The 24,888-nt window shown below is 36.4% G+C and overlaps 2 protein-coding genes across 6 annotated transcripts in view; one reads left to right on the plus strand and one right to left on the minus strand.

The window, feature by feature from the left end:
- The window catches only part of LOC140154790 (density-regulated protein-like), a 260,777-nt gene that overhangs the window by 138,388 nt on the left and 97,501 nt on the right, over positions 1-24,888 (plus strand). The window lies entirely within an intron of this gene.
- The window catches only part of LOC140154786 (rho guanine nucleotide exchange factor 7-like), a 54,043-nt gene that overhangs the window by 12,710 nt on the left and 16,445 nt on the right, over positions 1-24,888 (minus strand). For all 5 annotated transcript variants that reach the window (XM_072177354.1, XM_072177353.1, XM_072177357.1 and 2 more), the window contains exons 3-13: positions 18,104-18,186; positions 17,440-17,534; positions 16,970-17,065; positions 14,853-14,975; positions 12,281-12,419; positions 7,750-7,809; positions 6,197-6,277; positions 4,981-5,127; positions 3,360-3,614; positions 2,148-2,400; positions 881-1,021 (exon numbers count right to left, since the gene is read on the minus strand). In XM_072177354.1, the coding sequence (XP_072033455.1) occupies positions 881-1,021; positions 2,148-2,400; positions 3,360-3,614; positions 4,981-5,127; positions 6,197-6,277; positions 7,750-7,809; positions 12,281-12,419; positions 14,853-14,975; positions 16,970-17,065; positions 17,440-17,534; positions 18,104-18,186 (1,473 nt within the window). The remainder of the gene's footprint in view (positions 1-880; positions 1,022-2,147; positions 2,401-3,359; positions 3,615-4,980; positions 5,128-6,196; positions 6,278-7,749; positions 7,810-12,280; positions 12,420-14,852; positions 14,976-16,969; positions 17,066-17,439; positions 17,535-18,103; positions 18,187-24,888) is intronic.

Raw genomic sequence — 24,888 nt, forward strand, 5'->3', positions numbered from 1 at the left:
TCCCTATATTTGATTCTAGAATGAGGCACATCACCCTGTGGTATATTTTTTACGCTCCCTCCAACTGCCTTAACTCATCAAATTATGTATAGACACATACATACATGTTTTGATTTGTATGGTGCTTTTTACCTAATGTCCAAGCACCACTTGTTAAATGGTGGATATCAGAATCAATTCACTTCCTCCACAAAAACTCGGCTGCCTCAGGCAGAGCCAAAGCGCGCAAATCATGTCTATTAGATTGGGAATATCCAAACAGCAGGACGGATTGGGGCAGTGAGGAGTTAACACCGCACTCTTTTCCAAAATTGACTGTGAGATACTCTGCCCTCTGTACATGAGACTGACAGCTTAACATCCCTCTGAAGGACAAGTACTCTCATGGTTCGTTCACACAATTGCACCATGGTATGTGTGACCCTTTTTAATACAATAAGAGTTATAACCCACTGTCCTAAGAGAAGAGAATTAAGTTTTAGGGTTATCATTAGGGTTAAAAGTTCTCGGGTTGCTCCATTATTTTCGAGATCACTACAAGTGCCTAACTCAGCAAGCTGTGTGTTAAGTTTTCCAAGGCCAAAACAGTTATCATATATATATATTATTTAAGCTCTTCTCACCATGCCTCATTGCCTCATAAAATGTTTAAACATAATTGAACTTATTTGTAACCAATATGATATAACCAGTTTAGTGTGATGTACCTTATTCTAAAGTCACATTCATGTGCTCATCACAAAGCATTCAAGAAATCTTGCATTGGTGAAAATGCCTGGGTACTAGTCTACACTTTTCCCGGGGATACTATGTTATAGTACTATGTTATAGTAATGCAGTCACACAACTCATGTCAGTTAGACTTGTACAAAGATCTTACCTCCTGAATTAATTGTATTCCTTGTTAATGAGCTGATACTGGTACAATAAGCTTCTATAACCTTCAATATTTTGTTGTCTTCTTCTAAAGCCTGCAAGTCCAACTTTGGGGCTGGAATTGCCTCGGGAGGCTTGTTTTTCTCTGAAATTTGAAAATAAAGGAAACATAACTCAGAAATGTTAAAAATGGTTTCATTACTGGATAATTTTCATACTATACATTGTTATAGTGGAAGAAGCATGACGGTTGCTAAAGTAAAGATCTCACAAAAAGTAACGCAGCTGTTATACCTATTGTAATTTAATCTTTGTCTGTTATGTATCGACCTGATTGACAGCCTCATCCCCTGATTTACCTTATTGTTAATGAGATTTTGGTATCTTATAATAGATCGTATTTTTCTCATTACCAAATCGATGTATTTCCTAAGAAATCATTTAAAAATGTATTTTACACAGATACATAAAGGGGACAATGTTTGATACTGTATGTAAGTTTGAAGACATTCCACATCCTTAACCAATAGGAGTGCACACCAGTAAATACAAGTCTCCTACACCCTGGGAGGAACAAATCAGTGTTTCAAATGAGGAAACATGCAATACGACTGAATTAAATACATTAGAAGAGGCTTAAAACCCAATTATTAGGCCCTGATTAATATTGAATCCTCATTTAGGCCTGGGAAATAGATTGTCTGTGAAAAATGAGCAGGATCTGACGTTTTATGACAATTTGGCTAAACTTTCAAAATGTGTTACATTTCAGAAACACCAAGCTATTCGTTAGGTGGCGTAAGCTGTGTGGGCTCTAGGGTGATCCAATCGGCATTTTTCTGTGAACAAATGCTGGACTCCGTATATAATTTCTACAATGGATGTCTTCATCTGACCTTCGACTTGCAGAAAGGGTGAGTTTTGAAGAACTGAGTCGCTCTGGAGTCAAGAAAATGATGTTTTCCCAGAACCTGTTTGTACACAAAGTCCATGGGAGCTATTTACTGGTGTACACCCATAGGGTTACTAACTTAAATTCTCATTAATTAGCCATCTTGCTACCAAAACGAGTTTCTCCCCACAAACGTATGCGCAATAAGTGCATTTTTGTTTCGTGCACTTTTCTAGCAACGCGCAAGGCGTGCAAAGCGTACATGCTAATCAAAGCATGCGTTTGACAGGCGTACGCACATGCAACACACACTTTGCGGGTAGAACCTTTGTTTTGAGATGATCGCGCGATCGGCGAATATTCAGATGCTGTGCCTTACCTCTTCTACTAAATCCTTTCTGGATTTTTTTCTTATTCTTAGGACTCCTTGGCTGGCCCTCTTTTAAAGCCCACACTGTCAATGGACTAACTGGGGCCCCCGGCCTCAGCCCACTGATCGTCTTGGGCTTCATAGGCCCACCCTGAGATTTCAAGCCCGTCTCCTGGAGGCCAGCTGGAGTGATAGTCGGGTCTTTTAATCTTGTCGGACTACTTGATGGTAAACTATTGCTTATATTTGTGTTTACAACGTTCTGCAGAAGAAAAGGACAAAAACAATTAAAATGTTAGACTATTGATCATCTTTCTTTTCTTTTAAATTAACTCGTCAAAAGTTTTAAAACTTACTAATTACATTTAAATGCCGGGTTATACAAAGGTCATGAAAAGATTTGTAAAAGATTTTATAGGAAAAAACACAACATTTTTGGTAAAAATGTGTGCAAAATATTTTGTCAAGGCTTAATAACATTATACTGTAAAGATTCGCCTAATGGTGCTATGGGCTCCCTCAACATAACTTAACTTTTAGGCACAAACTAATAGCGCCCTCCTGTAAAAATCCCATCAGCAAATAAGGGCATGGACCCTTAATTTTTATTAAGAGTTTCAGAGGAGGGAGCTCTCTATTTGTACATGAAATTTACACCAAGGTAAAGGAGCCCCTGTGCACCATTAGACGAATCTTTATGGTATTAGAATGTTTTGCAACAAGTTTTCAAAAATAATTTCACAATGTTATTGAAACGCTTTAAACAATTTAAATATATAAGTTTGCCGATCGTTAATAATTCATTTATTTATTTAATGGCGTGCAACAAGATATTTCAGCGATGCACAAGTTCAATCATATGAATTAAATCTTGCAGACCTGATACTGACTTTTGGTGATAAAAGCTGAAAATGCTCTACAACAAAACAAAACACTGAAAAACAGAGTGAAATTGGGGTAAAATGGCTCAAATTGGGCTTAAAGTTTTCAAAACATACAAATTTGAGCATAAAAAAATCTGAAATCTGAAAGTTTCAGGCCTGACCTTGGTCTGTTATTTTATTTAAAATGACCAGTTTGTCATATATGCAGCACCTAAAGCCTAGATTTTTATTTTAGGTATGTAAGGTTATTGAAGTATATCAAAATCTTGATAAAAAAATGAGGACATCCTTCAATGTTTTATCATCAATAGGAAATGCCAGCGTTCTCTTTACTCACCGATGAAGGCGGCGAGCTAGATCTTCTGAGTGTGACCTGCTGGCCACCATTATTAATGGGCACAGCTGCAGACTTGGGCGTGGCTGGCCCCTTTTGCGTCAGCTCCACGGCATCTAATAGCTCCTCTCTGTCCATTAAACTTTCGCAAATTATTGTTAGTTTATCGGCGCCACCACATGTGATGTCAAAGGCAACATATTCTGGGTCTGTGTCAGGACATCTGGAGAAGGCCATCGATTGAAGTGGGATTTTGCGCTGAAAAAAATGGAAGAGAATATGACCAAATTATATCCAGAGGATGTTTAAAGACATTCCCACAACCCAATGGGGTTTCTGACCTTGTATGTCTGGCTTTTGTACACATGTGGTACAGTTGATCATACTTTGCATTGGGATTGTGTGCAAATATCTGGTGTTTTCATCCTATTATTTAACATTCAAAACATCGAGACTTAGGAATAAAATTAATGCAGTGGGACAATATGAATGTTTCCTGTAAGAAAATCAAATATCAGCATAAGTCTCAACTATTAGCTCGTTGGCTGCAGTTTTAAAATTACCATTTTGTGTGTGTGGCAATGGGGACTTTGCCTTTAAAATTAGGTTATATTGATTAAATTTCCCAATCATAGTGCATTGTAGGAATGCCTTTAAGCCTCCTCTGAATTATATCCACAACCCAGCTAGCTTTATCAGTTGGGTACAAAGGGCTATTCCGTATAAATGCCGCACTCACCATGTGGAAGATTTTGGAAATGTCATCCACAAGGGGAGTATGAATATTCAAATGAAATGAATACATTTGGCAGCTCTATTTGAATTTCATACACCATCGGAAAGATTCAAGCTAAATCTTCCACAGAAGGAGAGTGGGTGTCAATTAGAGTTGTATTGGTTAATGAACTAATTCCATTTGAAATTCATACTGCATCTGTGGAACATATTTCCAAAATCTTCCACAGACAACGTATAAATGCATGCAGACAATGCCAGTATAGGGCCAGGTCTAAATTTACAAAGTCCCACCGAGGACCTTGAACTTTGACCCAAGTCCACATTTGCCCATAGTTACAAGTATAAACAGGGGTGTGTTGGGTGTGTGTTTGTAATTACTTGCAAACGAGGACCTACATTAGGATACACACATCACAAACGTGAACTCATATGCAATTGTGGAGGTTCACGGTTGCTGGCTATAACCAGAACAATGCAAATAAGGTAAAATTGTATTTAAAAGTGGTCCATGTTGATGGAGTTCAGGACGGGTCACGGTTGGATAGGAAGATGTCGGGTGCGTGTGGGGTAGGTCCACGGTGTGTCGATTGAAATTGGGTGTGTGTGTCCTTGGTTACATGGAATAAGGTTACATGCAGAATGAGGTCCTTGTTTGCATGTGTTTACAAACAGGGGGGGTGTGTGTGTTGTTTTCTTACAGTTTAGTTATCTTTTAATTATTTTACAGCACAGGGTATGTTTAAGTTTTCCAACAGCTTCCTCTCATCCCTACCATCTCTGGATGTAGAATACACACTTTATACCTGGAAGATATAGCCACTCATACTGAGATTGGCAGACAGTACCACTAGAGGGGGAAGAGAAGTAAAGAAAACAACACACTTACCTGGAAGATATAGCCACTCATACTGGGATTGGCAGACAGTACCACTAGACACAGGGGGAAGAGAAGTAAAAATCTTTCCTTATTGGCATCTTCTATTTCAACAGCTGCCTGGAGTAATCTGATCACGTCTCCTAATGTAGTTATGCTCTGTCAACACAAATTCAATACAAATTCAAATCAGAAGTGTAAGAGTGGCTTCATCATCACCCAACCGCCAGTCGACTGACAGCATCATGGCAGAACTGGCGATTTAATCTATTGTTCCAAACAATAGACAGGTCCAATCATCGGCAGGGCCTAGATTCCGTGCCGGTTTGCGAGAATCAAAAACCATCTGAGTCGCTTCACTTACTGCATTGATTCTCGCAACAAATGTTACAAGAATCATTACAAGAATCAATTCTGTGATTCTCGTTGAATCTGAGGCCCTGATCGGTTTTGCCAGGGTACCAGTACTGGCGGTTGGTTTTTTTGAAGACACCCCTTGTTATCATCGTATAATTTAAATCTTGGCTACCACTTTTGATGTTAGGTATAACATCTTTTTTGGTCCTATAGCGCTATCGGTGCCTGAAGAGGTACTGATGGCACTTTTTATCGTACCCTCAACATTTGTACAGTGCATTCGTTTTTTATTTAAATGAAAAATAATAACACTATGTAACTGTTAATTATTATGCTTGATACAATGTATTACGTCTCCAGGGAGTGATGTTAAGAGTCATCGGTACCTAGCCGGGCACCGATTGTACGTATTGTTATGGTCTAACACATAAAGGTGAAGGCAAACAAGGCGCGTAAGGCACACAATGCTGGCGTGATTTGTTATATATGCATTGAATGATCATCCCTCATGAATATGTGTAAATTCACAGCATACATAGCACTGGGACTTGCCTGTTGGTGAACGGTTTGAATATTTTCTCGTCTGTGCTATGACTAATGCCAAACTATTTGTTGCATCATCTTTACTCTTTTAAAAATTTGTGACCCGCTCTGACAACACCAGGAACAAGTCGAATTTTTGACATTTCATGATTTGAATAAAAATGTTAGCACTAGACAATATGCTTTAAAATGATACCAAAATTATATAAATAGCACCAATACTTTTCAAGATATGGATAATTTTTTTAATGATACCTTGATATTTTGCCAAATTGCTATTCTTAGTAATGGGCTTCCTCTTTAATGAGATTATTTCCACTATCCTTACCTCTCCTTCCCAGCCTTGTATTGTACCTGTCATTATGTCATATTCTATTTCTTTTCTTTTACGAATTTGTACACCATTATCCTGTTAAGAAAAGAAAGCAATCAATGTCAACATTACAAACAATCAAATGTGATGCGATCAAGCAAAATCAGTCGGAACTGGGAGGTATTGTTTTTGAGATATAGCCAATGTTTCCTGTTGTTTTGGAAACTCTTTAATTATTGCTCACATCTTTGGAGCTGGTTGTTCAATTTCAATGGGGTTTTCTGCAAAATGCAGCTCTGTGAATGCTTTTTACTGAAAATTTAATATTTCCGAGTTCCGACTGATTTTGCTTGATCGCATCATAAATTATGACACATATTGGGTTTTTTTTTCAGGTTAGCATCAACCTTGCAGCATTTTGTTTTCAGAACTCCTTGATATATTTCTCGAAAGGTAGGTAAAGAGTCTTTGTGAAAATGGCAATCAAATATAGGGTTTTTGAGATACAGGCTGCATCCAAATTATTGGTACCCGTTATTTTTTTATGTCGCTACCCATCAATTCTGATGTTTATTGAAAGGCCTGTCTCTTCTAAAAATGCAACATTCCATACTCTTAAAATGTTCAGAATGTATAGACAACGACTTGTTATAATTTACAAATTATTTGGATCTTATGTTGAATTTTAATGTGTCAGACTCATTCATTATAAATAAATTATAATGAATGATGGGTACCAATCATTTTGATACAGCTTTTAAGGGCAAAAAGTATGATGGGGGAGCCTCTGCCAACACAAAAATGTTCAAATTCAATTTGAAGACATGAGTTCAATCCAGCAGCCATACATCAAGACACTTACAGTCCAACCTCAATATCCGGACCTCTTTGAAACAAAATTGATTCTCACAAATTCATCTCTCGAGAATCAAGTTAGAATCAACTGATTGTCGTAACTTACTACGTGCAGAATGAGTATGATTTGGGGAGAATCAATTCTGATTCTCACAAACAAACTAAAGAGGATCCTTGCAAGAATTGGTTTGACAATTTGAAATTTGAGGCCCTGTCATTACTTTAATCCCAAATATGGATGCTTCCTAAAATGAAACTGCTTTACTTTGTGTCTGGCCAATCTAGTAACACCACTGATTACTGTGAGTGCGGTAGACAGTACAGCCAGCGGCCTGCATAGAGGTAGACAGTGGTAGTGTAGTTTGGTGTACTCCGCTATGAGTCGGAAGGTTGTAAGATCCTGAGCTTTCTCATTTCTCATCTATCCCTAATTACTAATCACTAACTGTGGCCCTTAACGTGCAGACACCACAGTGGGTGCATGGCGTGCAGTGGTTCAGAGAGTCACGTAAAATAGTGGTCAGGTAAAAAGCAGGGTGTCAGCCAGGGTCTGTTGTTTGTCACACTCAGCATTGAGATCAACTTGTGTTGCCCTTAGTGGTTTGGCAGCATATTGACCTGTGGCACGCTTTGAGGGATGTGACCATCCAAAAAAGCCCGGATAAATGCCGTTTTATTATTATTATTATTAATATTACTTCCACAGTACTTACATGTATATTTTTATATACTGAACATGCTGTAGAGACATCTATTCTGTCAATATGTGAACTCTGTAAAACAAAAACAGAAAAAGAAATATATTACAACATCAATTTCAACATTGGTGAATTAAGTTTATCTAAATCATTAACAGTAAATGACTAAAACAGGAGGGATGAACCTGCGCCCACAAGCTAGAGTACCCAGTTACCTTTCAAAGCGATTGGCGCCGACTCCATGTAATATTGCTGCATGAGGTTTACTACACATCCTCCACAGCGAGTCTATTACCTTCCTGGTGTTAAATAAACAGGTGCCCATTTATACACCTGGGTGGGCAGAGGCAATAGGGGTGAAAAGCCTTGCTGATATGCATAACACATTGACACTGCTAGGATTTGAACCACAACTTTATCTACTTTGCAATTACGAGTTGAAATCTTGACTGTTGGGCCCATGTGCCCCTGTAAATGACTACTGTTAGGTGAATGATTTTAACAAAAGAAAGTAGTCCTACAGGAGAACAATCTGAAGTTGGGCATTAAAAAATTATGCTTCAAAAAGTCTTACTTCATGGTTAAACTTAAAAGATGAAAATGATTAAAATTTTGCCCTGAATGACAATTTCAGCTGTATAAGGAATTTTGATTTGAAGCCTTGTACACAGACTGCGGCAACTTGTGATGCGTCCTTGAAAATTTACAAATAAAACAAACATATTGCACTCTTTCATTCAGTTGCGATTCAGTAAAGTTCTTCAATCACAGGAGGAAAATGGACTTTTGATTGAATTGAGTCGTTTGTTGCTAATACTGATTTTGAGATATAGCCAATAATGCTATTCAACTTCCTTTGTATTCTATATTGTTCTGAGCAACAATAAAATGACCATATCTATGGAACCATTAAATACAATTGTGATGTGATCAAGCTACATGAGTCTGATGTCGGTCAAAATCAAAATTCAGTTTTCAATTTCATTACATGAGCAATTCTTAGAGCTTATTTTGCTGGAAACCACATTATTATTAGACTTACGGTTCCAGAGATATGGCCATTTACATGTTGCTTAGAACAGTAATATACAAAGGAAGTTGAATACTATTAGTTGCTGTATCACAAAAGCAATATTCCTGACATCCGACCCATTTTACTTTTTTACTTCACAATTGTGATTAAAGTTTTCATTAAAAATAAAGCTCTGGAAGTGGCACGTAATGTAAAAACCGAATTTTGGTTTTGCCCGAAGAAGGACTTGTTGAGCGCATCACATGAGCTATAAATTGTGATTGTGAATGTAACTCAAGAACATTTGTAATGTACAAGAAAAATTTTTCCTATTTTTCCTAAATGAACAGTGGGTAAAAGTCCTGTTAATATGCCTCGATCAATTTGAATTTCATCAGAATTGCTTTAATCAGCTACTTGACATGTGCCAGGACTGTTCAATTCAATTTGTGTATACATGACTCATGCTCAACTAATCAGGCAACTGTCTAGCAGTATCAGTTCAGAGAAGATATATTACCCTTCCCAGAATCCTTTGCAACATGATACATCACATTGGTACATGTACATTAAAATGACACTCCTATTACTTTGTATCTGTTCCATTTGTTTTCAAGTTGAGAATAGGCTGGCTAAATATGGGTCGATAGTCATGAAATAAGCATAATTTGCAAGATCTGGATGTGCTCTGTTCAGTGAGATACATTTTGTCCCAATTGACCCATGTTGAACTGGACTGCAAATCGGTAGATTACATTGAAACAGAAACAATGCATTGTGGGAATTTGAAGATATATTCTCTGGTATCAGTGTATGTGAAAACCACCTCAAATTTGGCAGCAGTTTAATTTTCATAATCAGCACCGAGTCACTTTTAATGCAGCCTAACCTACATTACGCTATTCCAGTTGAAATCCATACGCCCCCTGTGGAAGACATGACTTTAATCGTCCACACTGGGAGTATGAAAATACAAATGGGGTTACCTGAATGGATTTTAAACCTATAACCCCTATAAGGTCATGTCTTCCACAGGGATGTATGCTTTTCAACTGGAATAGCCCATTTGTTCAGTTCACATGAAGATTTTGTTCATTATGCGCTGTTCCAGAACATCAATAGTTATTCATTACGATTTTATTTAGCAAAATGGAACAACCTACCAAGAATGATTTGCTGTAAAATTTAGAATTTTTGTGTGATGAATTTTTTCATGCAAGGTTTGACAATTTTGATAATTTCACTTGTTTTTAAATTCGCAATTCTAAGCTTCCTTCAATTGAGCCATACATATTACGGAATTGTTATTTCATGGTTAAATGAAAGCACAAAAATAAGTGTATCATGAAAATTTCCATTTTTTTCAGCATATCAAATTGTTGCTTGTTTAAAGTGACCCCAATAATGGCTGCACTTTGAAATGTGAAAGCTAAATGGTTCCATTTGACACTTAGTAGGGCAGCTAACCTGAAGCATTGTGCACTTCCTGATAGAAGCATGAGAGTTTCCATACATTACATTTAAATACAAGGTCCAATGTTGATTTTAAGACATGTAGCATTTTGGAATTGACACCTGGTGACCGTGAGAAGTCATGTAAGGTCATACAGGAGTAAAAAAATTTTAAATGCTCTGATCTTGTTAAATTACTCGTCTGATTTAAAAAAAGTGTATAGTCTGTGCTAATCTAAGCCAATCGCTGTGGAGTGTATCCTACAAAACCTTTTTTAGGTAAAATGTTAAATTTTGCTTGTACAGGGGTACAAATGTCAACTTGCTCCGATTTTGAAAGAAATGGTGACAAACTGTTTTCAACATTCTCAATTTTTACCCAGCTGTATGAAATCACCAGGGGTCAAATCCAAAATGTAGGTACATGAGAGGCAAACCTTAGTTAATACATTTGCTAGTCAGCCAAATTGGCCTAAACCGGGGCCCAAACACAATACATATTTACATAGAAATTTAAATGAAAAGGGTTGTCAAGGAAACCTACATAAATATGTTGTTTATACTTCACTTGACCCAAATATATGATTTTTTTTGTGATAAGACAATCGTACATGGAATTTTAGAGGGATTTTGATAGCAGTTCCACATAGGAAAGCTGCACTATCATGAGACTATGCTGTTTTGATTTTTAATTGATGCATTAAATGTTGGCTGAATATTTTTGATGAAAGTCAATCTTGGACAAGATGTAACATTGCTACGGAAAGTGCTATGACAAAACAGTTTTCACGTTTGGCTTTCTTTACCCAAGGGCTTTAATTTGATATATAAAATGATGCAGTTTGATGGCAAATTTGAATTCACCTTTCATACCTACAAAATGGCTCTATGTTTTAAAATCAATATGGACTTATACTTCACATGTGGAATCTCTCATGCTTCTATCAGAAAGTGCACAATAGCTCCCAGTTTTAGAAGCGCAGTAGCTGCACTAACTTCAAAAATCAATATATTTTTTCAGAAAAGCATAACTCATTCAATTAATCATTGACCAAAGCTTAATGGTACAGAGGTTATCTGTGTTCTATAAGCTGCTTATCCTATCAGCGACTGCTATACCTTGTTTAGGACTTTCAAAAGAAGTACCTGCATGTACAACTATGACTATTTCAAAATAGCCTGCCAAAGTCATACAGGTAACTCAGAGGTTGTGCATTGAATTGGTTTGAATGAGGAATACTACGGGAACCAGCGCCTTTTGTTAGAAGTCGCACATGAGTAAAGTGGATAACCTCTATTATATAAACTGAGCTCAAAAAGAAACTTATAATTTTTTACAACTTGTGAATCACAAGGTCATATCTTAAAATACTGTCAATCAAAATGAACCAAAATCACACACAGGATTACCTTAATACTCTACTCAAAACACATGTCAGTAACCAAGCAGTTGTCCAACTGACACAACAGCAAAATGCACTGACATGGGACAGCTTCCTGGACTTCCTTCACTTTCACAGCCCAACATTTGGCACCCAGGACAAAAAAATCTGTGAGAATGCACACAAGATCCTTGCATAGATGATAAAACGGTACTGCTTTCTGCTTCTCATACACTTTTTTCATGAAACAGGGCTGGGCTGTGAATGTGGTCCAGGAAGCTGTCCCATGTCAGTGCATTTTGCTGTTGTGTCAGTTGGATAACTGCTTGGTTACTGACATGTGTTAAGAGTAGAGTATTGAAGTAAATCTGTGTGTAATTTGTGAAAAATTATAAGTTTCTTTTTGAGCTGAGTTTAGGTTAAGAATCATATTGTTGTACTCAGTGCTACTTTCAATATTGTAAAAGTGAAATTTTTGCAGAACATTTATTTTTGGGCCTTTCAGGGTCAACACAGTTACGCAAAAATAAAAACATGCGAATATGTTCCTTTACGTATAGGTCCATCCAAGATCGATTGCATTAGAAATAAGAGGACAGTACCCAGTTCTCCGGGAGGTCCCCTGTTGGAACACAAAAAATCCTACAAATGTCCGCAGTCAGAAGGTGATTACAAATGCACACATGTAAACTTTACTTACCGGAGTATGTCTCTCTAATTCTTTGAGTAGGTTGGGGTACTTTTCCATCTTACGAAACGGATTACTGAGACGCGTAGTTAACAACATGATGCCTGGGCTAGGGGCACCTTTACTTTCCATAAATTTTTCTAATTCATCACTGAAAAGAAAAGACAGTTATAGATTTGTCATTAACTAGAGTGGGAGACACAAAACAGGATGGAAATTTATTTAAAGATGGACATTTATTTACTCCAACACATTCGGTCAAAATCTAAACTTCTTTCATCTCAATCTGAAAATGAAACAGCAGTGCACAGGTGTATATACCTTTATCGCCATAATATATGATTTCAGTTAAACTTTAATTTTGTTATTCTTTACCAAAAATTATGAAATAATATGACGTAGTAACTGTCAGGAAGGATTTCTGTCCATTTAAATTGAAATAATAAGGTAAAATGAAAAAAAAACCACATACATTTGTACTATCATGGCTGCATAACTATGGAGCTCTATATGGGTATGTCATAATTACAACATGAATTCAAAATTGCTCTACAAACGCAAATTTGGCTGATTCCAATTATAAGTTGAAACATGTGGAAACATCACAAATATGCCAAAAAAATCAGCCAAATTTATTTCAAAAGATTGTACATTACGGCTTTACATGGAGTACACTGTTTTTGTTGTATTTTATTTTTGAAATATGAAGAGCTTATTTCCAAACCAAGTCCACTATCCCATGTTTCTGATTTCCCTGTGCAATATTGCAATGTGTTGTGATGCTAGATATTATAATTTCAGTTAGATGCACCATTACAAAGCAAACAGTGGAGTGGATGGACACACAGTAACAATACTGTGTGAGGCTTTTGTTGTCTCCCAAATGAGAACAATAGTCTGCATATTGTTATGCAGCATTGTTATGGTAAATAATAGCTTGTTGATGGTACAACTCATTGCTGCTAATGCCAAACTTGTCGAGTAATTATGATTGTATCTCACAAGTAAATGAGACACATGGAAATAAGCTCTTCATATAGAGATGTTAAAAACTGTTTAAGGTATATAGCTGTGTACTCTCAGACATGCATGTAGTAAAAGTACAATAACTTTGTAATTATTCGCGCAAGACATATAAAAGTATACATTTTTATAAAGGCAAGACATCAATGAATCTTAATATAAATATAGATTTGGTTTAAAAACAACAGTTATGAAGAAAATCCCAAAAATGTGAGTTTTTGGCAATATTTGTTTGGTACAACATAAACAAAAAAACACTCTTTCCAAAATATTTTATTTTGTTTTTATCTCAATCTTGAGGCTCCATTCCAAAAACGATTTTTTGGTTTTTGATATTGGCCTTATTTTTTGAGATATTGACCATATAAGGCATCAAAATGAACTTTTAAAATTCACAAACGCCTATTTGCACAAAATGGGAAAACCGTTTCTTGAGTCGATCATGCTTCATACGATGATCATATTTGCTTACCTATAGATGCTGTATTTATTGAGTTATCGTGTACTTAAATCGTCATTTGACATAATGGCCGTTGAAGTTTAAAGTGGTCACATTTTGCACTTTCATCGAATCTCACTTGAGAATGCGGCAGTTTTTGTTTTTCTACCTTACATTACATGAACATCGGGTAAATCCACGGCCCCTTGAGAAGTTTGAGCGAAATCCATTCATAACTTGATGTTTAAATCGGGGAAAGAACTTGAAAAACCCACATTTTATCAGCTAAAACGGAGCCATTTGACCACTAGGTTTTTGTGAAATCAGTGCTTCCGTGGTGTTTCCATAAGATGCGCCACAAGATGCAGATAAGCGTCGGCGTATGCGTAAGCGTATTTGTGCGTTAACAAATTGCACGACACGCAACGCGATGCATAGTTATGCGCGCGTGTACCCTGGCTGGTACAACAAAGATTTTCTTTCCTTTTCAATTTCAAACACGAGTGGAATAGTGAAATAAAATCCTTAAAATATTGCAGTTGGAGTTTACAAATCTGGATTTTCATTCCTTGTCTTTATAAAAAACATAACAAAGTACAAACATATCAAAAAAATTCAATTTCGCGAAAGAAACAATGTCTATAGTACACAGCCGCGTTAATATGTACAACAACATTCAAATGTTAGGTTAAAAAAGACTAGCACATATAGCTCAAATGTTTTAGAAATTGATTCTACATTTTATTTGCCTGTGGTAAGTTGGGGCATGAGTAAATATTTCAAATATGCCAAAAAATAAAATAACCAAATTCATTTTAACAGATATGCTACATTATGGAGCGCGAGATGGCCTAGTGGTCTAAGGCGCTGGGCCATTAGGGAGAGTTGAGCGAGGGGTCCGATTCTTGTTGCTCACTCTATATCTAGCAATAGGTCGGAAATTTCATAATCATATTCTCTTTCAGTGTAGTAGAATATAATTGTGATAATTTCTCCTCGCTCCCATCCACTGTGTAGAATGTGTAGGTATACAAATTGGTTCGAAGGGTCACATAAAATGGCGGTTCCGTAATGGCTTTAACCTTGCTCTAAAATTTTGCTTTTTTTTACATAACAACTCACCTGTGTTTTCTTAATATTGCTACAGCTTTGGGGTGATTTGCACAATATGCTGAGTATAGGGCCTTGTACTGAGTTGCTCCCTTCAAAAAACATGAACCAAGTCTTCGTTGACTTCCTTCACATCTGCAAAAGAAAGCAGGCAAACATCCGGTTGATAAGATTGGTTTAAGGTTGGTCTGAACCCTGGAATTATGGAAACTTTCGGGCCTCATAACTTCTAAATTGTTGGTCTAAAGTATATAAAAGTATACATATTTAGAATGGCAAAGACTTGATAAGTTCATCTGTGAGGTCAAATTTGGGCCAAAATGGCACTTTTGGCCCAAAATCCCAAAAATAACGGTTTTTGGCCCACTTCTTTTTTGTGCACCGTAACAAAAAAATTCTTGGGCCAAAAGTTTTTTGAAACTAATTTATAAAAACTAGATCAAAATATCTAGGACCCGTTTTTTCATTTTTTTGAATTTTGACCAATTTCACCAAAAATATTTGAAATTTGTGCCAAAATTGGGCTTTTTTATGATTTTTTTGAAAAATCAGCATTTTTTGACCATTTTTTGGCGCAAATTTCTCAAAGTTAGTCGAAATTAAAAAAAATGAAAAAACGCGTCCCAGATATTTTGATCTAGTTTTTAAAAATTAGTTTCAAAAAAATTTTGGCCTAAGAATTTTTTTGTTACGGTGCACAAAAAAGAAGTGGGCCAAAAACCATTATTTTGGGGATTTTGGGCCAAAAGTGCCATTTTGGCCCAAATTTGACCTCTCAGATGAACTTATCATGTCTTTGCCATTCTAAATATGTATACTTTTATATACTTTAGACCAACAATTTAGAAGTTATGAGGCCCGAAAGTTTCCATAATTCCAGGGTTCAGACCAACCTTAAAAGTCAATTTTGTGTTACTTCCGTGGTCCACATACTCGCTAGTGATTATCGATCGCGCAGGCGAGGTCGATGCGCTTATGACCAATGCCTTGTTGTCACATCAGCTAATCTGCAATTTTGCGTTCACGCTTGTGTACAATCAATGCACAGACTACAAAAGTATTAAAAATTTACTTTAGGTCAATTGCAAGCACACTTTTTCACCAATGGAAATTAGTATCATAACAAATACCAGCTCTAATCCGTCATAATCAAAATTATTACCACCTCTTGTAGGTAGACATTACATGTAATACATACACACAGTAGACCTTCAAGATTTCTATGCTGCTATAATGACAACTGAAGAAATGCAAGATGCTTAGTAAATGTCTCATTATCTATCTCTCTTACATACTGTATAGTAAACATCAGATGACTAATTAACCATGAAATGGCTACCAGATGATATGATACGCAATACTGCATTTTCACCAAGGAAGCAATAATGTTTTTGTTCCTTGTGTGGGCACTATATTGTATCTTCATGTCACGTAAGCACGCTTTGAGTTAGCCTAGTATCAAAACAGGGATTTATTTATACAGCTTACAGAATAAAGTTGTGCTAACATGAAGGGTACACCTGTATTTGGATAATCTATGAAGTTGAGATGCAAATATCAATATATCCAATTTTCTCAATTTTGAATGCAGGCAAATATCAGGGATGTAATTGGGCAACATATCCATTTCCTGAAAATGGGCAACATATCCATTTCCTGAAAATGCAACTTGTCCTTGGACAGGTGGCCAAGGGCTTGCATGCGGTATTGAACATATGGGGGGTTTATCCAGGGAATAAGCTGCAGGGTTTCACCCTCTCCTAAAAACATTTTTGGCTCTTTTTATGACAAATTATATTGATCATCATCCAATTCCGGTAACACCATTTTTTTTTGGCCAAATTTTAGACTTCCAGTAATTTCCAGAAGATTTACATCCCTGAAATATATAGGGGTGTGATTCAAAGCTTATGAAAAATCTTGAAAATAGTAAAATATCCAGAATTTTTTTGCAAACATATTTTGAATTTATTCAACAATTTTCAGTCGAAATCAACCAATTTTGGCCAAAATGGCGTATTTTACATTATTTTAGCAAACTTCAAAAAAATTCTCCCAAAATGCAAAATTTGGGTGGTCGGGACGGTAAAACAGTTTTTTTCCTTTGTTGCCTTAGCTAGACATCTTACTTTTCTACTTCTTCCATATTCCTGAGAAATGATTGATGAAATGCTAGGATATCATCCAGGTTTCCACATAATGCACCATGTTCTGCTGATGACAAACTGTAAGGGAGTAAAAGAAAAACACATGTATGTAATTGATGAGTGTGGAATAGCATACTAAATTACTAATTGAAGTTTATTATGAGAGGAATCGCTTGCGTAAGGGTCCGACTCTTCCACAATTAGGCTCTAATAGTAATTAATAGACCAATAGAAACTTTGAAACGCTGTTTCTCAAATGCCATACCTTTGATACTATTACTACATGTAAATGCCAAAATTTGAAAATGATGAACTGGAACCCTTGCACCAAGTATATTAATGAGGCTATCCACCATGACAAATGCCTGTGAAAACCATGTGGCATCACAGATAGATAGATAGATGCACATGGTTCTAATCATATCATTTACAAGTATACAAGTATTACTTACACATTAGCAGATTCCATGGGTCTTAAGTATGTATCCAGCAATGTCTGTAAGTCCTGTATGTGTTGCCTTTCCATGTCCAGTAAATTCTGTACAACCTGTTAAATATTCATCAAAAAACACATGATAAAATTTTATTAGTGACTCAACCAGTATTTTCCTGATTTACAGTTTAGGTATGGTGGCCCGTGACTGATTTTATTAGCACCAGTGGTGGTATTCAAAACAATTATGTTGATCGCTGCAAATCTAAAGTCAGTTTTACTTTATTCTGTGATTGCTCTCTTCCCTCCGAAGCCCTGTAAATTTACATCACCTTTTACCAGTGCAAACTATTCCTTATTTGACTTTATTTTACATCATGAACAAGTTGAGAACATTTTCGTTGAAATCTGAGTATTTTTAGTTTCCCGATTTGTGTGGCCAAAAACTTGACCACCCCAAGCTTTGACATTTTTGCTTATAACTCAAACTTAACGGTATGTCCCAGATATGTCAAACTATTCTTTTCATGAATCCTTGAAATGTTACCCTGTGTTGACCTTTGATTGACCCCAACGCACTTAGAGCCACTTCTTAATTTTACCTTGATTCCAAGCTTTAATCACAAAAAATGCAAGACATATGAAAATCGTACATTTTACAAAGTTGTGGACTAATATATTACCTGTGCATGGTACTTTTGTTTTTCTGTTGGTTCCACAGGACTGGGAACAGGTTTTGGATTGACAACTCCTTTCCCTGGTGTATCTGAAAAAGTCAAAATAAATCAAATTATTAACTTAAAGGTGGGTGACCTGATTGACAGCCTCATACCCCAAATTACCCCGTCAAAATGCAGATTTTGGTATCAGGTGAAAACTCATATTTCATCAAAAAACTGTTGAATAAGTCTTGACTGTGGTATATGATGTTCAAGACTAATTCGACAGTGTTTTAATGATATCTTCAGAAATGCACTGATTTGGAACTCTTAATTTCACTATGTTAATGAGAAATATAGGATACAAAATGTCATTTTGATATCAACTTCTTACATGATTATTGTGAATAAAATACTGGACTACAAGTAACGCTGTATATATGTTAGTTTTACCAGGAACATTTACATGTTCTTTTTGCATGAATGCTTGAAAAAGACAACATTATAATTTATGCTAAGGGTCCCTATACGGCATACGCAAGTTTTAAAGAATTCCATTTTCAAATATATCGGATCACCTTCCTTTAAATGACGCCGCAACTACAATGTATTTGAATTTCCCCGAATTAAATTTCATTCAATTGTTAATGTCTCAATCATCCAGATTTTATTTTACACAAGTGTTGCTGCAGTTTTGTTTGTAACAAAATATTGTATTTACATGTACCAGGTACAGGTCAAAGTACACACACATTTATGTTGGCTTCTTGTTTGGGAAACATTTTATCACATACAATAAATTTATACAATTTCTATAGAAATGTGATATCTATCAAAACCAAGAGGCAAACTAAATTTTAACTTCTATAATATTCATTCCACAACCATTTGAAGTCATTTAAAGCATTATTAAGAAGTACAATGTAAGAGGCTTATTAACTCATAACTCAATTTACTAATTAATACAATTCTGCTGTTTGGGAGAGTTTCATTTGTAAAGCTCTATTCCCTTGTTCCCTATCTGGTCAATAATTGAGGTCCAGGACCAATGCCCTTAAAACATTTCACAAACCTCTAAAGATCTTTTGAAATCTATTATTTCCGAGCTTCCCAAACTGTCCCAATGTGGGTCATGAGCACTTATCGTTTTAAAAATGACCTCTAATAAATGCCCCTTTTTTGGATAATGCAACGCCCCATTTTGAGGAAATATGGTATATACGCTTTTGGTACTCTGGAGTGATAAGGAAGAGCCAAATAAATATCCTGAACAATGCAACTTTTCATACTTTTGATACCCTGAGGATATGGGCAAAGATGGCAAATGCCAAAAACATGAATGCATGGTTTTAAAATGTTTCATTTATTGTCAAACAAACAGACTTACTACTACGTACTTAAACATTGCATTTCCTGAAAGTACAAAAATAATTCATTTCAAGCATTCCCCTTTTGTTTGGTATTTGTTTAGGTTCAATGTTGCCATACAAAAGTATATCAATTTCTAAAGTCAATATTCTATTGAAAACATATTCTTGATGGGTAAATATTGTACAAGGACATAAATCATGTTTTTATTGGCTAGATAAGGGAACGTGGGTAGCCTACCCTAAAAGTTGCATTATTAACAAGCAGGAACAAAATAAAAGAGTAAAGACTCCGTTCACACAAGTATTTTTTTTCCTGTTGATTATGATCGTGTCATAATCATATTACATTATTGTTTGTGTGCCCGCTCAATGTCGTCAGCATGCTACAATTGTGTCATCATTCCCGAACCATAAAAATATATAGGCCCTACATGTATATATATCATTAGGTGCAGTCGTAGCATGATTATGTTGTAGTTGCCAATACCTGTGTGTAATGTGTACATGCATTTTGTTGTTGTATATGTTTACTCAATAGACTTCGTAATTGCCGTAATGCTGTGTACATGTATAACCTAGTCTTTCAAAGGCCTCGCGATCCTAGTGGGGGGGGGCGGTTGCCGTGCCTTCCAGGTGGTGACCGCATTGCATTCCCTAAATTCAGTAAATTTTCATCGTCAACCGTGTAATTGAATGGGATTATTTTGAAATTTTAAAACGCTTGAAATATCACAAACAAATAGGCCTATGTTGATAAATAATATTTAACCGTTGGGGTTCGATAATGAACCCCACAAACCGAACCGACTATATTGGAAAATGTCATACGGCCGGGCAGTTTCACAAGTTGCCGCCTCGATCATGTCATCCGCCGCCTGGTGCCTTCAGTGGAATATTATAGGTGGCGCTCCCACCACGCCTGACTACCGTGGTCCAGGCAGAGCCTTGTTGAAAGGCTATGTATAACCAGACGTTATTACAACACAATGACAAGTAGCTGACTGTGTGGATGCTCCCACCATTCGTTTATCATAATAGTGTCATATTCGGGAAATTGACGAAAATATGCTAGTGTGGACTGGGTCTATCAACAGTGTTGTAGTCGAGTCCTCGTCATCCGAGTCCGAGTCCTTGGTGTCCGAGTCCAAGTCCGAGTCCGAGTCCCTGCCAATTTCTGATGTCCGAGTCCGAGTCCGAGTCCGAGTCCTCAATGTTCGAGTCCGAGTCCGAGTCCGAGTCCTTATGTATCAAATTCAAGCCCCGGGTTTTCACCAATACTTTATCAACGTATAGCCTATACTTAACCAGAATTTTAGTTCTATATTATTTTCTTGTAAATACATAATTTGCTAGTCCCACCTAGCATGCCTAGTATTGTTTTGGGGCTGTGCAATAATTATGCTGAGCCCGGAGAGGGGTGAAATTGCCAAAAATGCTTATCCCTTCTCGGCCTGCCAAAAATCACCCCCCTCCCGACCTGCCAAAATCTTTGCACCCCTTTGCACATGCCATTTTTGGGAGATCCCAATACAAACCTTAAATGGTTTAGATAATTATGTTTCGAGCACAGCAAGCAGGGAAATCTGTATTATGTAAGCATTTCCGCACTGTTTTCTAAGCCTTTTAGAGCGCTTTTATTTGTCTTCATGTGCCAAAATTGCTTGTTCCTCCTCTCGGCTTGCCAAAAATTGCTTCCACCCTCCCTTTCGATCAGTCAAAAAATGTTTACCCTTAGGTAGCATACCTTGGAAACAGAGTATAATCACAGACTCACAGTAACTTATTAGGCTTGTGTTTTAGAGAGGCAAAAGATGCAGTCATGGGTCCTTTTTCAGGCTCTCCGGCAGTCACTTAACACATTTGCCTCATGCTCCAGTTCATTGAGCCTAACACTCTGAAAATTGTAGGTCTTTAGCTCAAATTTAGAAATATTTTGAATTTGTTAGCTCCAAAACCTATAATTTGGCCCAACTTTATTTCACAGACCTCCACAAAAATGTTGAAATTTCAGTTCATCAAGCCCCTATTTTGCCTCCAAATCAGTCTTATAGTTCCCAAAGTTCGGCGCCGCACACCCCTACCAAAATTTAACTTGAGTGCCCCAGAGTATTATTATTCACATTCTAGACAAAGCAGTCATGTCAAAACAAACGAATATGATTAAAATCCATTTAGCAATTAAAGATATAACTGAAAGCAATCTTGCTTTTTGATTGTAGGCCTACTTTTATTTACAAATTGAATTTATTTGCATGTAAAAATACTTATTTTAATCATGTGATGTTATCATTGATCAAGCATAAGAAGTTTACAATGAACGAAAATAAAAGACCTAAAAAGACCCTATTTTGCCGGACTCGAGGAGGACTCGAGCCGAGTCCCCGAGTCCTTGAGGTCCGAGTCCGAGTCCAAGTCCTTAGCTTCCGAGTCCGAGTCCTTGAAAAAAGGACTTGAGTCCGGACTCGAGTCCGAGTCCCGAGTCCTCCAACACTGTCTATCAATGTCCATGTGCAATTGATATTTTTAGCAGACTTCCAAGTTTCACACATTAAATAACAAATATTTTTCAACAGTTTCCTAGAGAGCAGATCTCTTGATGTCCATCCAGCAAACGTTGCCGAAGTCGACAGAAATATGTAGGCCTAAGTTTATGGCAGTATTTGTACTGTATTTTATTTGCAAAGAATGTATTTTTTTTTTTTTTTTTTTTACAAATTTACATCGATACAATCGGTTTTCACATAAAATTGACATTGCCAACAGTTTTCAGCATCTTTTTTTAAAGATAATAAGGACACATTAGACTAGAGTGCCACAAAAACACAAAAAAAAGTGATTCTGCTATAAATATTGTGATAATAAGTTTGTTTTTAAATTTATATCATTTTACTAGTATTCATTCTTTAACTTAAATTTTAATATGAAAAAAATATGAACTGATCCCAGAAAGTCAAGAGGAAGGCGGATGTGAAACAAATTAATTTTTCAATGTGGCCATTATATGGGGAACAGAGGGGGATTCCTTTCATGACTGTATTTCTGAACTGTACCATAGGTCTTCAACTATATGAAGGTCTGATATGACTGAACCTAGGCCTATGTATGTACATGTATGGCCAACTCTAGATGGTCGCATGTCATGAATTGGTCATCTTTTGTGTAACATAATGTTTTATGATAAAAATATCACCAATCTTGATTCACTCTAATACAACTTTTAATGAATACATTTTAGACCATTAAAAGTATACATTTCTGGAAAGCTTATATTACAAGGATGCCAAATCAACAAAGTATAATATCATAATACAGGGTGGGTAAGAAATATACAGGGTGGAACATCAACAAAATTAGCATCTTTTGTGTCATGGTAAACCCCATATATTCTTTTTCTGAAAGCTATGTAGCTCAAAATAAATATGGATTCAGAAAGACATTGCATGGGCCCTTCCAACAAATTAGGAAGAAAGGGTTTGGTATCCCTTGCGTTAAACATACAGGGTGGTCAAAAATTGAAAAAATAATTTTACAATTTGTATGACATTATCAATCACAACTTTTTTCCTTCATGTCTGGCACTAAAACTAATAGCATTATTGAATTCCTCATCAAATTTCCTTAAAAATATGTGTACTTTTGAATAAATAGGGTGACTCGGGCAAGAGATAGGCCATTTAGAAATGTCGGAGCATTACGTACACACTTAGTACAGTAACATATAGGGAAAACTGTCTTAATTAGTATTTAATTAGGCAATTAATTAGTTACATCTTTTGTTACAGTTGATCTACTATGAGGTAGATTAACAATCCAGGATGATATATGTGCAATTTGGTGTCCATGCTAGTTGTACTTTTTAAGATACAAAGGTTTGAAGTTTGCCATATTTTCACAATTTTGTGTACAACCCTATGGGGCTCACCCGCCTGCTCACCCGCCCCCAGCTCCTCCATTGACACATCTTACATATTGAAGTATAAATCTCAAAGTAGTTGTCCAATTGACTTGGGGTTTTTTGCATTTGACAAAGAACATAATTATCTACAGAATGACACCAAACTGTCTAAAATAGGTATCATACTTTTAGAATAAACTAAACTTGAAGCGGGAAGAAAGCATTTTCATGTTACGGCTCCTCCATTTTTGGGTGACCTATTTGTGACATGCGACCAGATATAAAATGACCTGTACCCACAATGATATGTTCAGCGTTAATACTACAATTTACACCACCCCCACAAGTCCAGAAATAGTACTATCTAAAACAAGTGCTTCTTTACTCATATTCTTTATTGAATGCATGTATGCATGTGTGACTCCCACTTGGCACCATGTCCATGTATTAGTGTTGAATGTCAAGGATAAAACCATGAGCAGTTAACAATATTGGCATTGAACATGTAGAGCCAGGACAACATACTTCTATTATCTCTCACTCTATGGCGCTTCCTGTTTTCATGCCAACTAGCGACCCAGTAAGGTGCCAATTCAACTACAAAGGGGAAAATAATTTACTTGTATCATTGAAATTATCCATATTAAATTATTAATTCATAATGGTTTTTTTTCTTGTGCTCAAATAAATCATACAATATTTTCACAATTTTTAAAATAAAAAAAAAAAAATTAAAAAAATTGGCCAATGATAATTTTCATAAATTTTTAGAATTTAGAGTCCCATTCACTAAATCATATGTTTTGTTCTCCGACATCACATCCCAACAATGAATGATTGATGTAGGTCTACAAAATGTATGTAGGCATACATTGTCTATCGTTTTCTTCAGAAGCGGTGGATACCGTGGATCCCAAATATGTGGGGTCACAATTTTGTACAGGAAAAAAATAAGGGGGGGGGGGGTCATAAAATTATCAAATGGCTTGTAACTAAATTACGCCTTTTCACAGAAAAGCATGACATTTATTTCTTTAGGGTCGCTGGAAAGCCATGTTTTACAACGAAATGAAGAAAATAGGTACCACAATCACCAGTTTTCCCCCCGGGGTTTTCCCCCTTTCTCAAATCATAGTAAGGATGGTGGCCATCAGCCCCCTCCTTTGTGGCACAACCCCATGTACATGTATATATGCATGGCAGTAAGACTTTATAAAATGAATTGCTTTTGGAATATATACCATGTATCATGCATATGTACATTGTACACCTATATACTATGTGCTTTCATCACATCCACTGGTGACAAAAAACACAACACAAACCCATCCCATGCTCTTTTTGGCAGAAAAAAAAAGTGCTAACAAAACTTAAAAGTTACACTTGAACTTACATTCAAATATGATGGATGCAATCCTATCAGGACTATTCAATGCATCCGTGGAACATGTGCACAGTAAACACTTCATGCTACTTCCACTGTTTGGAAACTCAAACAAACGCATCGTTCCGAAGATCCACCAAATCTACGACCAATCAAGAAA

This window comes from Amphiura filiformis, chromosome 6, assembly GCF_039555335.1.
Source record: "Amphiura filiformis chromosome 6, Afil_fr2py, whole genome shotgun sequence".
In the NCBI taxonomy this organism is placed as follows: Eukaryota; Metazoa; Echinodermata; class Ophiuroidea; order Amphilepidida; family Amphiuridae; genus Amphiura; species Amphiura filiformis.